This window comes from Copadichromis virginalis, linkage group LG3 (assembly GCF_057382275.1).
Source record: "Copadichromis virginalis isolate Kocher_CV1m ecotype Utaka linkage group LG3, C_Virginalis_male_GT1.1, whole genome shotgun sequence".
Classification (NCBI taxonomy): Eukaryota; Metazoa; Chordata; class Actinopteri; order Cichliformes; family Cichlidae; genus Copadichromis; species Copadichromis virginalis.
This window is the reverse complement of record NC_140620.1, coordinates 32,690,717-32,705,695: the sequence shown is the minus strand read 5'-3', so window position 1 is coordinate 32,705,695 and position 14,979 is coordinate 32,690,717. Positions and strand designations below refer to the sequence as shown.

The window sequence follows — 14,979 nt, the reverse complement described above, 5'->3', positions numbered from 1 at the left end:
AAATAGATAAGTAGTAAATATACGGTATATATTTTTACGTGTTGTTAAGAAACGTTGTAATGTTGTTTGTGCACCATTCCGTAAAAAAACCATAAGCAACGTAATTTGTGTGTTACCGATACGTACGTATACTTAAAGGTAGCTGTGTTACAGGTGCTGTTCGAGGAAAAAAAAGCATTTGCAGTATGTATTTTTGTATGTTACCATAACGTTTATGTTACCATGGTTATGTTACCCTACGGAATAAATTAAACATTAAAAATCCTCACGTGTTATATTTCTGTGTAAATATCTCATATTACAATTGAAACGCATATGGCTTAAAATCCGGTGCGGCCTGTACAAGTACAAAATTGATTTTCTTTCTAAAATTAGAGCATGCGGCTTTTAATCAGGTGCACTCTGTAGTCCGGGATTTACAGTACATTATTTATTATAGCCTAAAATCTGCAACATTATACCAGATAGCCCAATAAAATTAGCTGGTGAAGTATTTGGCAAACAAGCTTAACTAATAGCCTACTTTTGCTATTAGTGTTAACAATCAAACAAGCAAGCTAATGCTAAATAACTCTTAGCTCTCTTTTGAGTTTAAATATTGTGTTTATGGTAGATTGTTTTTAATGTGGTAGCTAGCGTTACTCTGTGTTGGTGCTGTAGGCTAGTAACAACCATCAAAATCCCATGGTAATCATTTGAAAAAGGGTCTTTCTCCGACTGGTTGGCAAGCGGTTGCTGGGGAGTGCTAGCTGTCACTAGGGGAAACTGGTCGCAAAGAGGTATTGCAGTTTTGCAGATGTGTGACAACTAACAATGTGATGTTAACTTGTTAACATGTTAACTTCCATTTTGGATGTCACAATCTTGGTGACATTGTGGGAATAAGTGAAAAAGGCCCCACTCACACAGGCTAAAAGACTGGTTAGTCACCCCATGGCAACCACCCGTTACTACGGAAAAATGTGTATTCTGCCAACTGACTTGCAAAAAAACTCTTTCTGATTGCTTTGGTTGCTAGCTGGTGGAGGCGGTTTCACTTAGTTCTGCAAGTTGAAGTGAAACTGAAATGAAGACTGTCCAGCTTCATAGAAGAACCTTCTCCATTCACCGTTTACATCACAATTTTCAACTTTCACTACAGCTCAGGGAGCAAATCATTAACCCTTTAAGACCTACCATAGAACCAAGTCTGCCAGAGCTTATCTTTATATTTTTACATGCTGTAGTGCCATTTTTGGGAGCGTTTCAAGTTGCTATACATCAATACAACTGTTATAGCCCAAATTTTAATAATATGTATGCATTAAGTCCATAGTAACTACATAAATTGCAAAAAAGTGCAATAAACTACAAAAAAATTGAAAATCATTTTTGTTTTTTTTACATTTCTAGTTAGAGAAATTTAAGAGGTTTATCCCTCAAAACTGCAAATACAAAAAAGTTGCACAAAAAAGTTTCCAACAACAGGAAATTTATTTTGAGTGTCTTCATAATTTTATTTTTGAGATACACCAATTTTTATATACTACAGGAAAAACGAAAATAAATATTATAATGCAAATTTGCAAAGAAAACAGCATGTGCATCAAAATAAACTATTTCCAGCAGTGCAATATGAGTTTTAAGCATCCCAGAAACTATTCAGAAAAGCATAAAGTCAACATGACTCTTAAAAATACCAGTATAGGCTTATAAGGCCCCGAAGATAAAAAACTAAATTTTCCGCAAAAATGACATCACTTCCGGTTTTGGGCAAGTAATGGGGAGCATGCGATAGTTCCCGCTGACGTCTATTCCAACGTAGGAAGTGTTTTGAACAGCTGATTGGATCGGCAAAGCCTGTTTCTGGAATATTATGTTTTTGTTGCTGCAAGTGCTTTTTATGCAATTTTTGCAAAGCTATATGTGGAAGGAAAACGTGTTCTAGGGCAAGCTGATGGCATAAGATGTAAGTACAACTCCTCCGGTTTCATATGCAAAACAAATTATTGTGCCAGTTTACAGGGTTTCGGTTCTACAGGGATTTAAAAGTAGTTACGCCCACTCTGACCAGTTTTAAAGGATTAATATCTGCAAACAAGTTTGTGTCTTCCATGTAAACTATGGGCAACAGTAGCAACTGCTAGCAACCGAAGCAATCACAAGGAGGTTTTTACAGCCAGTTTCACCTCAAAAAACCCAGCAACCACTCACTAACCAGTCGAGCAGTCCAGGTTTTTGCTTTTGCTGAGTTTGTCAAGGACCAGCCTGTCTCTAGGCCTGCGTGACTATGCCTTAACAAGAAAGGAGAACATTTTTCTTTTAAAACTGTATGTAAATCCATAATCAATGACAAAATAAACACACATTTGTCATGTTTGTTGAACAAAAAACATAATTCAAACAAAAGAAAATGTCCTGCTATTGCATACATTTCTTTTATTTAAAGAGTACAGTGGGGCAAAAAAGTATTTAGTCAGCCACCGATTGTGCAAGTTCCCCCACCTAAAATGATGACAGAGGTCAGTAATTTGCACCAGAGGTACACTTCAGCTGTGAGAGACAGAATGTGAAAAAAAATCCATGAATCCACATGGTAGGATTTGTAAAGAATTTATTCGTAAATCAGGGTGGAAAATAAGTATTTGGTCAATAACAAAAATACAACTCATACTTTGTAACATAACCTTTGTTGGCAATAACAGAGGTCAAACGTTTACTATAGGTCTTTACCAGGTTTGCACACACAGTAGCTGGTATTTTGGCCCAGTCCTCCATGCAGATCTTCTCGAGAGCAGTGATGTTTTGGGGCTGTCGCCGAGCAACACGGACTTTCAACTCCCGCCACAGATTTTCTATGGGGTTGAGGTCTGGAGACTGGCTGGGCCACTCCAGGACTTTCAAATGCTTCTTACGGAGCCACTCCTTTGTTGCCCGGGCGGTGTGTTTTGGATCATTGTCATGTTGGAAGACCCAGCCTCGTTTCATCTTCAAAGTTCTCACTGATGGAAGGAGGTTTTGGCTCAAAATCTCACGATACATGGCCCCATTCATTCTGTCCTTAACACGGATCAGTCGTCCTGTCCCCTTGGCAGAAAAACAGCCCCATAGCATGATGTTTCCACCCCCATGCTTCACAGTAGATATGGTGTTCTTGGGATGCAACTCAGTATTCTTCTTCCTCCAAACACGACGAGTTGAGTTTATACCAAAAAGTTCTACTTTGGTTTCATCTGACCACATGACATTCTCCCAATCCTCTGCTGTATCATCCATGTGCTCTCTGGCAAACTTCAGACGGGCCTGGACATGCACTGGCTTCAGCAGCGGAACACGTCTGGCACTGCGGGATTTGATTCCCTGCCGTTGTAGTGTGTTACTGATGGTGACCTTTGTTACTTTGGTCCCAGCTCTCTGCAGGTCATTCACCAGGTCCCCCCGTGTGGTTCTGGGATCTTTGCTCACCGTTCTCATGATCATTTTGACCCCACGGGATGAGATCTTGCGTGGAGCCCCAGATCGTGGGAGATTATCAGTGGTCTTGTATGTCTTCCATTTTCTGATGATTGCTCCCACAGTTGATTTTTCACACCAAGCTGCTTGCCTATTGTAGATTCACTCTTCCCAGTCTGGTGCAGGTCTACAATACTTTTCCTGGTGTCCTTCGAAAGCTCTTTGGTCTTGGCCATGGCGGCGTTTGGAGTCTGACTGTTTGAGGCTGTGGACAGGTGTCTTTTATACAGATGATGAGTTCAAACAGGTGCCATTCATACAGGTAACGAGTGGGGGACAGAAAAGCTTCTTACAGAAGACGTTACAGGTCTGTGAGAGCCAGAGATTTTCCTTGTTTGAGGTGACCAAATACTTATTTTCCACCCTGATTTATGAATAAATTCTTTACAAATCCTACCATGTGGATTCATGGATTTTTTTTTCACATTCTGTCTCTCACAGTTGAAGTGTACCTCTGGTGCAAATTACTGACCTCTGTCATCATTTTAAGTGGGGGAACTTGCACAATCGGTGGCTGACTAAATACTTTTTTGCCCCACTGTATTTAAAGTGGGCGGGAAAAAAAAATGATAGTCTTTCCACAGCCAAGAACTGTTCAGTGCTACTAACAGCAATACTAGAGTTTTATCTGAAATACGAGAAGTTCATGAGTATAGGAATTTCATTCTGACATTCCCAGATTCTTTTTTTTCTCTCTCTTTCTCTTGTCTTTGAAGGTTGCGGCACACTTTATGTGAGGAGTAATAAGATCTGCACCATGGAGGGAGGGTAAAGAGCTCCCTATTATGGTCTCACACACACACCTGCAGGTAAGGTTGTGTCGAGGTCAGAGTGTGTCTTCCTCAGTGGGAGATTCTGGTGCGGTGTGTCAGTAACAGGCTCCAGGGAGTGGGGCTGGTGGGGGAAAGGGTCCCCGGGAGAGGGGGAAGGGGACGGAGAGTGCTGGAGAAGATCAACACCGTGGAATTTCAATCCTCTCCCTTCACCTGCAAGAGGAAGACAGCAGCAAGAAGGTCAGCAGGAGGGTGGGAAGACTAATTTTACCTGACACGCATTAAATTAAATAAAACAATAAATCCAATCATGTTGTTGACATGGCAATAAAGTATTAGATTATGGCTCTTGAGAGACAGCGATGTGAAGGCAGATCATTTGATATGATTTCAAGTCTCTCTTAAAAGGCTGCAGTGCTTTCCTCTCACAACTCTCGTTAACACAAACATGATTTACTGCTTCTATTAAACATTCACTCAGGTCACTTTAGTGAGACACAGTGTCAACCATAACTCTGTATTTGCATCAGGAGGCAACTTTTGGAGGTGAAAAAGGAAGAAAATGTGGGAACTGCCATTTCTCTAGTGGCCACTTCCCTGGTGAAGATGACCTGCTGAAGTTCAAAGTGAGCATTAGGAAGGGGAAGAAAGATGATTTAAGTGATTTTCCATGTTGTTGGTGCCAGATGGGTTGATCTATTTCAGAAATCTTGATCTGCGGAGATTTTTCCAATGACCATCTCTAGGGTTTACAGAGGATGGTGTGCAAATAAGCAAATATCCACTGAGCAGCAGTCCTCTGGGGGAAAATGCTTTGTTGATACCCAGAGGTCAGAGGAGAAAAGACTGCTTTGAACAGACAGGAACTCAAATAACCGATCGTTACAGCCAAGATACGGAGAAGAGCATCTCTGAATTTGTAACACATCAAAGTTCGAAGGAGATGGGCTACAGCAGGAGAAGACCAGACTGGGTGAGAGGTAAGAAGAGGACACACAGGCTCCCCAAAACTGGACAGTAGAAGACTGGAAAAATGCTGCCTGGTTTGATGAGTCATGATCTCTGCTGCAACATTTGGATGGTAGGTTTTGGGCATCTTCTGATGGCTGCAGCAGGATAACACACTGCATCTCAAAGCTCAAATCATGTGCGGTCGACAAATCTGCAGCAGCTGCGTGATGCCGTCATGTGAACGTGGACCCAAATCTGTGAGCAATGCTTCCAGCACCTTGTTGAATCTTTGCCACAATGAATTAAGGCAGCTCTAAAGAAAAAAGGGAGTACACCCAGTACTAGAAAGATGTATTTCTACATTTCTTTTTCTAAATTTCTATATTATCTGTCTAATTCTCTCAGCTTACAAAACTCTCATACAATTGCTAGAGGCATTGACAACACTTCAGGTGATAAGACTAAGAAAAGAATTCAAAACTCAGGTAGCAGTTTAGGCAAATTTGCGAGTAAAACAAAGTCAAGTGGAAGTCCAATTCTCCCAACAATGCTTTTTGGTTGATACCGCCTGAATATTTTTCACTATAAAGAGATTTCAAATCAAGACTGTTTACATAAATAGTGTCTAATTAAAGATGCATTAAGAACTCTGTTGATTTGCCCTTTTAATATTAACGTTTACTCTAAAATAGGATACAATTAATGTCACAGAGTTGCCTGAAGTTGGTAGTTGTTTCCACTCTTCTTTATTTCCTGTCGCACAATTGCTGATACTTCAAGTGTCCACTGTTTAAAGTTGCCTCTGACTCAGCAAGTGTTTGAGAAGTGGCATAAGCAACACTCGATGAGTTCATCTCAGCTGAACAAGTGGAGAAGACTTTGCAGCTTTCAGTTTCATCATCACCATAATGACTCCTGTACATGCATTACATTTTAATCCAGACGGGCTCAAGGCAGACACGACGGAGAAACCTGCTGCTCTGTTCTAGCGCACTTCCCGTCTCCCTAATGTGTTTTGTGTGAGAACATGAATCCAGTGAGTCACTGGTGGCAGCAGGCACCTAGCTGGTTACCTTAATGACATACAGCGCCGTTTCTCACCCATCCCATTAAGCTATCAGCCTCGTTTTAGAGCAACAGTCATATCGGGCTCAGCCTGCTGCTAAAATTTATGTCCAACAATGAAATTGTGCCACTTGATGAAGCTCTTTTAAGAGGACTGCGGTACTAAAAATCAATAAGTCAAGAAAGCAAATAAACAAACTGGAGCCAAATCAGCCCACTATTACCCACCCTGTGCCAAAGCAAACTTAAGGAACATGGCCGTACCGCTGACACTGACAGCTGTCACCAAGCACTCAAAACAGATCTCCTTCACATTTGGAAGTCAGATGAGTCCAGCTCACCCTCCTTCCATTTTTCTTCCCCCAGCTGTGTCCCTCTTGCAGCAGCCTGTACGAATTATGCCTCCAGGCACTTAACAACACAGAATTACAAACCTTTGATCTGTTTGAGAGAGCAAACAGAAAACTAATGGCAGATATTTGATGCCCAAACTAAACATTTACAGAAAAATCAACAGATAAAGATGAATTATGCAAAGCTCAAAGGCGCAGAACAACAAAGGAAATGCGACTGAACCTAACATGATTAAGACTTGATGGCATGGCTCTGTTTTAGACATCAGTGACAACAGAGCTGATTAAAATCCCAGCATGAATAGTGCTACTGGTTTGTGAAGCCTCAAGATGAGCGTCTCTGCCAGAATCATCTTGGTTGCAAAAACACCGATGTGACAACAAGGGTAGGGTCTAACAGCGAACTGGCTAATAACCTCTGATCGACAGATCTTTGGCCAATGAGCATGCGGTTTCATATCACAGCTAATCCTACATTTTGAAACACTTTATGACCAAGATTTACTAAACAGACTTGTTTATTTTATTCAGTGTGATCCAAAATGAGTGACTGAGCTCATGCATCCAGCAGAAAAATGTCCAACAAGGTCGAATCAGAACCACATCTATCACCATCTTGTGGCCTGGAGATAGAATGCAGGATTAATGTGCTTCCTCACTGGCTTCATTTTTCTGACCCAGAAGCTGTGCCCATGTGTTTTACTGTCTGTGGTTGCAAAGCAGCTTGCAGATGCACAGCAAATTCAATACTGAATGAGATTTGTCAGTAGGTTGAGCAAAGTCATCTCATATAGCAACTGTGGTAGAGCGGTTTCTTTCAGCTGGAAGATGAGTGGGTCGAGCCCTGGTTTGATCCCCTGCTCCTGCATGTTGAAGCATCATTGGGCAAGATACCGAACCCTAAGTTGCCTCCGATGTGTCTGTCAGTCCACGAGTGCCCGTGAATGTCAGATAAGATGCCTGAGCGTAACTTTTTTTTTGTATGAATGTGTGTGAGGTCGGTTGAATGAGTTTTTTTTCTTAATTACTTTTTTTTTTATAAATAAACACATCTTCTTACATATTGTTCAATGAAATCCCTGATACGTGACACTTGCATAAACCAATCCTGCAGCTTCTGAACTATAAGACATGCTCCATGTGACAATGTTTTTTTTTTTCCAGTGAGCTGATTTATTGACTTTCCTTTATAAGAAACCAGGTTTCCATAACTAGGTAGAGTATTAGGGAAACCTGGTTTCTCCAGGATAAGTTCACCTGGGAAAATTGACCGCTGATTCCTTTGTTCCATTAGCAGGTAGAAAGTTTTGTAATTATTTTTTACAAGCATGTTCCTGCTTAATTGCCCTAACTGTCTACAGCACACAGTGTATTAAATTATGTGGCCATAAACATCTTGACGCTGCTTAAAAACTATTTAAAAATAAAGAAAACAGTAACAAACTGCTGCTGCAGTTGCTTAGAAGAAACTTTACAGCAGGTATCTCTAACTTTTGCAACTGCTAATGTGAGCTAGTGTGACTTTTGTGAATGCTAAACCAGCATTAAAATGCTCTAAAACTCGAGTTTTAGTGAGCAACTTTGTCTGGAGCTTTCAGCTGTGTCCCATGACCAGCTAATCATTTTAACAAAGACGCTCAAAACTTGAACCCAGAAATTTAAATCCAACCTTTTCCAAAGCGCTGATCAACAGTCATTGGCTGTCCCATTAAAATAATTTTTAAAAGGGACACTTGAACTCTCTTTAATGGCACAACTGTATTTGGATGTGTAATAATGATTCCTGCTGTTACTTAGATGTCTGAAATAAACATGCTTTTATCACCATCTTAACATTTGGAAACCTTTTGCTTGGCAAATCATCAAACTAATAACTCTAATCATCAAAACTTCCTGACACTTCCTGCTTCTAAATCTTTGGGCACTCTAAATCTTTTTTCCCCCTAACAACAGCAAACCTGGATTCATGATTTAAGAAAAAGTCCTGACTCCTTCCGCTCTTCTGCTTTACTCATTGACTAAAAACCTGCCCGTTTTTCCACCTGTCCTTTTATCTCTCCATCTTTCCAAGAGCCTATTCCCTTCAGTTATTCATCCTCTGTTTATTTTTGCAACAGTCTCCCTATTTAGCTCATTCACTGACTGCCACTCAATCTGCGTTCCCCTCTGTGCATGAATAAGCACGAGTGTTTGAGTCGGAGCATCTCCAGCTTTCCAGCAGAGAGGCTAAAGCTGTGACTCAGCCGTGGAGTGGAGCTAAATACGACTTCCTGTCTGACTGTCATGCATTCACCCACTTCCTGCTGGTGTGGGTCCCTCTGTAACGCCGACACCATAGTGACAATTTTGCATCCTCCAGTCTTGGCTAGCTAACTTTCCTACTTGAATATTCAGAGCAGTTCCCACTTTCAAGATCGGTCTCACCAAGCTGTTATTAGCAGGCTGTAAGTCTTCTTGTTGCTTCTGTGGGCATCACTAACAGACTCTGTTTAAACTATCAGCCTTCCACCAGTTACAAATCCTAATGTCTCCTCAGTATAAGCCTTGTTAAACTGCTCAGCTGCCTGCATGCAGTGAGTCTTAAGGACACAGAGGTTAGAATAGCTTTGGGCAAGAGAGAGAAACATGACAATCACAAAATACCACGTAACCTTACAGTATATTACAAGTTTCTAACAATTCTCATGACATAAAATAACATATAAGAGTGTTTTCAGTTTAAAAGTAGGACAACGTTGGGATCTAAGCAGAGTGATGGAGGCAAAAACGCACCAGACTGTTGCCTTAACAGCACACATCATTCAGACTTTATCTTTTGGACTTAAAACCTTTAAGAAATCAACATTAACATTCCAGCTAATGCCATAATGGTTTCTGGAGTGATAAGTGACCATATATTTGTAAAGAAGGGTGGATTCCTAAGTTATCGGCTAATGCTAGCAAGCTTGGCTAGCAAGCTACATGTATAACCTGCATGAGGGAAACATGCACAAAAACACCAGCCAATCACTGCTAGCGAACAGGCTAATGGAATACTAGGTGAGGACTGGCAGAAAAGCTATGACCCTAATTTTAAGCTAACAAATGTCAAATGGATGGATTTGAAATTGGGTTGTTTTTTTTTTCAATCATAACTTGTGAAGTTGTTATGAAGGAAGAAATCATCCATAGAGAGACTCAGAGAAAAACAGTTTTTCCTGTCACACTATAAACACGTTTTAAGTCAGGTTTCCTTGGCCCGTCACTGTACAATTGACTGCTAAGCCCCATCCACACAGACCTAGAAACCAGTCAGTATACTGTGAACAGCTGCAGTCGCAAGTGTGAAAAGTGCAAGTGTGAAACTTGTTGCAAAGAGGTATTTGGGTGCTTCACTATGAATCTTTTACTAATTGCTTTTATCACTAGCAGGTTGCCACCATCAGCAAAAGTTTGCATGCGTCCCAGATTGTAGTGAAAGCATGAAAAGTACAACACAAACTAAAAAACCAAACTTACATGTGTAGCCCACTGTTCCTGCCTAGTTGCCCTAACGGTCTACAGCACACAGTGTTTTAAATTATGTGATCATAAACATCTTGACGCTGCTTAAAAACTATTTAAAAATAAAGAAAACAGTAACAAACTGCTGCTGCAGTTGCTTAGAGGAAACATTACAGCAACTGCTAATGTGACTTTTTTGACAGGGAATGCTAAACCAGCATTAAAATGCTCTAAAACTCGAGGTTTAGTGAGCAACTTTGTCTGGAGCTTTCAGCTGTGTCCCATGACCAGCTAATCATTTTAACAAAGACGCTCAAAACTTCAACCCAGAGATTTAAATCCAACCTTCTCCAAAGTGCTGATCAACAGTCATTGGCTGTCCCATTAAAACAAAAGACACTTTGCTTTAAAATCAAAGCTGCACCTTTGAAACTAGGTGGTTGTGGTGATAAGGGACAACTTTAACTTTGGAGAGGAATATTCTCCACCTCTTGTTTGCATTCCAGCACAACTCGGCGAGTAAATCTCGAGTGTCTGTAGGTAAGTCGGCCTCTTCCAGGCAAAATGCAGGTGACAGCAGAAATCTGCTAGGACAAAACAATCACAAGGAGATTTTTGGTGCAGCACTTTCTTTATGAATGTTTTTTCCCAGAAACAGCCAGCAACTTCCAGCCACTCGCCAACCAGTCGAGCATAAAGCGGTTAGCGAGTGCCAAACAGTTATCGACTCAACAGACTAGGTCTGTTAAACCAAGTCTTAATTCAACATCATAAGTTGTTACTTGGTTTAGGGTTTAGGAAGAGAATGCTTTGTGGTATAGCACAGCCTTTTGCAATGTTAAACAGCACTTCACCACAGTTCAGTGCTACATATCTAACTTTATGACATCAATATGAGCAATCTTACAGCTTGAACAAACAACCTGTAGGGGTGCGTTGGTTTAAATGACAATCCCATCTTTGCATTGAAGTTTCGGCTCTGTAAACAGTAACCGACAAAAGATGAATTATCACAATGAAGACTTCTAAAGCTCAAACAGAACCACTGAAGGTGAAGCAGTGCCATATGTTTATACTAGAAAAAAACTGTAAAATTAAGTGTTTCAGAAATTCATAATTTCCTCTTATTAACATCAGCACCTTCCCCCTCAGTTTATAAGTGTTACACAGCATCTAACCCTCTACGGTGTTGGAATAAATAACAAATAACTTCCTGTGTTATTCAGCTACTGCTGACCCTGGCTTATCATCTATCTTACTGTTTGCACTGAATGCCATCAAGGGATGCATCTAAATTGCAGCTCACTAAATGGATTCATCTTGTGACAAAGGGCACAGCGTGGAGCTGAGAGGATTTTCAGAAGTTTTTCAAAAGTTCCACCCCCTGTCAGATTCCTTGTAGTTGGAGGGGCTCCAGGTAAGCCAAGAGGATTAGACCGTCGGCAGCTCAGCAGCAGGAATGCCTGTCTCTCACTCTCTGTCTCTCTCCACTAAAGCTCTCAGACTTTCTGCATTCTTCATTCACAAGTGCATTCAGAAACCATCTGATTCGGGGTCTGGGACTGTTTTGCTCTTTTTATAGGAAACAGCAGCATTTGCACTAAACTCCTCGCTTATGTCCAAGCCTCATTAGCTGTTATTTTTGTAGGATTATTGACAGATTTACAAAATAAACAACTGCTAAATTATTTGAATTGTGAGGTTAAAAAATTTTTTACTTTGACTAGATAAAAACTGAAGAGTCCATCTTCAGATAAGCGTTCTGTGTCATTATCCACAAATTAAGACAACTGTGGAACAATGGTGAACATTCCCAGGAGTGGCCATACTACCACAAAAAGCACTGTAGGCCTCCTTTGCCTCACGACTCAGCAATAACTCAAATGTGACAGGTTACATGGGAAAACCACTGCTGACCAAAAAGAACAGGACAGCTTGTCTCACATTTGCTAAAAAAACCCATCTCTGTGATTCCCCAAACCTTTGGGAAAATATTCTGTGGACAGAAGTTGAAATCCCGTTACATGTGGCATAAAACTAACGCTCAAAACATCTTCATATAACGGTCAAGCATGGTGGTGGTGGTGCGATAGTTGGGGGCTGCTTTGATGCTTCAGAAGCTGGATAATTTGCTGTAATTGATGGAAACGTGAAATATGCTCTCAACCAGAAAATCCTGAAGGAGAATGACCGACCATCAGTATATGCCCCGATCCTAAATACACCAGCTCTTTTCCCTTAAAACTGCACTTTGCTAACCATCAGATCGATAGATCGATAGATCGATAGATCGATAGATAGATAGATATATTTGAAGTATGTTAATATCAATTAAGCCATTCATTTTCCGCTGCTTATCCAATCACAGTGGCTGCTAGAGCCTAAAAGATCTAAACATACATGTTCACTTTTCCTTTGTTCAACCTCAAATCAATTTAGATTATTCTGTGAGTAAATGTGAAACTGAATGGAAATGCCTGAAAATGCAAAATTACACCAGCAACGTCTTTTTCACTGTCTGATCACATTTAGCTCAGAAATCGATAACCGTGGACGTCTGGTGTTTGGTAGGGCTGCTCACAGACACAATAATGTCCGCCTTTCTGCAATTCAAAAACCCTCCAAATCACCGAGGACTCTCGAATATGTGATTACATTAAAATTTTACCGATGAACTCTGTCGAGAAAAAATAAGCACAGACCGATGGCGTCTGCCCGCTGCTTGTCTCTCAGCCTCTGTTGCATTCACATCTTTCACAGGCTAAAGTGCTTCAGTCATTCATGAAAATTGCTGGAGCGAGATGTGAGGGAGAGGAAGGAAAGTGGGAGGTGGGAGCTGCGACCAAAAAAAAAAAGAAGCTTTCTCACTACCCTCCATTCATTATTCTTCCATTGTGTATCTCACTGTATGCATTTTCTGTCCTCTGTCATCCTCATCACTTCTCCACCTTTCCCTCCATCTTTTTGTCACTGCTGCTTGTAATTCTTCTTTTTTTGGGGGGGGGGACTAGGGAGGAGGAAGAGTGGTGAGTTACCATGGCAACAGCAAGCTGGCTGAGAGCTACCTGTTCTCTGGCATAGGAGGAGGAGAAGGAGGGAAAAAAGCAAGAGACGGAGTGTAAAAGAGACAGAGGGACGGTGACAAGTTGGATAAGTCTGACGATATCTTATTTTTTTCTCATTTTATCCAAATCTGATAACAAGACCAAAACAAATCAGTGAGAAGCCCTGAGAACAGCTGTTTTACATGCATCCAAATGGCCTTTTCTGACTTATTCTGTTGTGTAGTTGAGCTTCATTTGCGTCTAAAACAAATAACTGGGCCGCACCTTTGCACAGGGTGACACCATAATTCATTACTGCTAATGAGAGCACAGCAGTTTATATGGCTCAACCCGAAATACACTACAAAAAATGTGTATGCATACTCTGCAAAAAATAGTACCCGAGAAGCATGCTATTTACCCCTGTTGGGGCACTGCTTGCTAAACCTGATCCTGTTCATTTAATGAAACCACAGACAGGCTTGATGGAAGGAAAAGAAGGAAAACAGAAGGAGAAACGTCAGTCTTATACTCAAAGTTCTTTGCTCTTCCTCTCGGTGTGAAGGAAGTGAATACCCACCAAGTACAACGCCACAGGCATGCATCATTATACCTGACCTTCTCCTCCTCTACACAGTGGGTGAGGTGAGGTGGGTGAGGAGAAATGGAGAAAGAGATATTTAACTATAGATGGATATGCGCAAGAAGGAGGAGAGAGGCATCCAGTGACGAAGTAGTTGCTATGCCAAAAAACCAGGAGGACCACACATGCATGCAAAGACACATACACACACACAAACGTAGGGAAAGTAAACAAGGAGGAGGCTGAGTGGAAGCAGGAGTGTCAGAACGATGTTGCTGAGGGTGACCACAGCATACTAACAGCTCTGACAGCACACACACACACACACAGGCAATGCACACAAGCAGAGCTGACTGCCAGAGATGGGCGAGCGCGATAGAGAATGTGATCATAGGAAGAAATTGTCCTCGATGTCAAGTCTTGTTTCTGCAGCATTTTCTCCCTCAAAGCTACAGGGAATCTGTCCACATCGTGCAGCGTCACCTGAGTTGTGGCTTCTGGCATTAACATGCGAGCTGATGCTGAAGCTTTCCCACTGTTTTTAATAACACTCTGCATCTGTTCTCTTCTCAAATCACTCCCAATTATTTCTTCATGACCTAAAGAGAATTTAATAAGGGGCTGGGGGTGAAACGTCTTCACCCGGTGATCTTATGCCATGGATTCTCTCGGCGCTTCACCGGAAGACTTCACCTGAAAATGTTTCCTTACACCTGTGTTATGAAATGGCTTTGTCTATGCCAATCTCATGAGTCAAGGAATCAAGTTTAATGTGTGGACTGGATGTGGTGCAATTACATTTCCAAAAGGTGACTGATGTTTCCCATGCTGAGTACCTTACATCAGCTGTAGGAACACAACAAGCTTTTAACTCTGAATTATCGAAAGAGCAAGCCCGGCATGAGGCACACACACGGTGCTGTGCAAAACTCTCAAACCACTCCTGATTTCTTGAAAATCTTTTGTTCCCAAGCAGCCAGAGTGTCAAGATCCTGGGTCACTGAGTTTTTAGACTTTACAGTTTGGTTTTATTTTTAACATCTTCCAGTGATTCTTAGTTTGTGCTGTTATTTGCCTTGAGTTTTCCTTTTCCTTATTTCTCACTAATATTTTTGGTATATTGCTCTTTATGTATTTTCTCAGTTAGTTAATTCATGTCTGTGTTTTCATGTTTAGTCATCTCATTTCACTTCCTGTCTTATTTTGGCCATTATTTGTCCTCTGTGCCTGATGTT

At 41.1% G+C, this 14,979-nt stretch overlaps 1 protein-coding gene across 1 annotated transcript in view; it reads right to left on the bottom strand.

Moving 5' to 3' along the window:
* The window catches only part of nhsl2 (NHS-like 2), a 235,347-nt gene that overhangs the window by 10,879 nt on the left and 209,489 nt on the right, over positions 1-14,979 (bottom strand). The window contains exon 5 of the mRNA XM_085450713.1: positions 4,296-4,478. Within this exon, the coding sequence (XP_085306839.1) occupies positions 4,296-4,478 (183 nt within the window). The remainder of the gene's footprint in view (positions 1-4,295; positions 4,479-14,979) is intronic.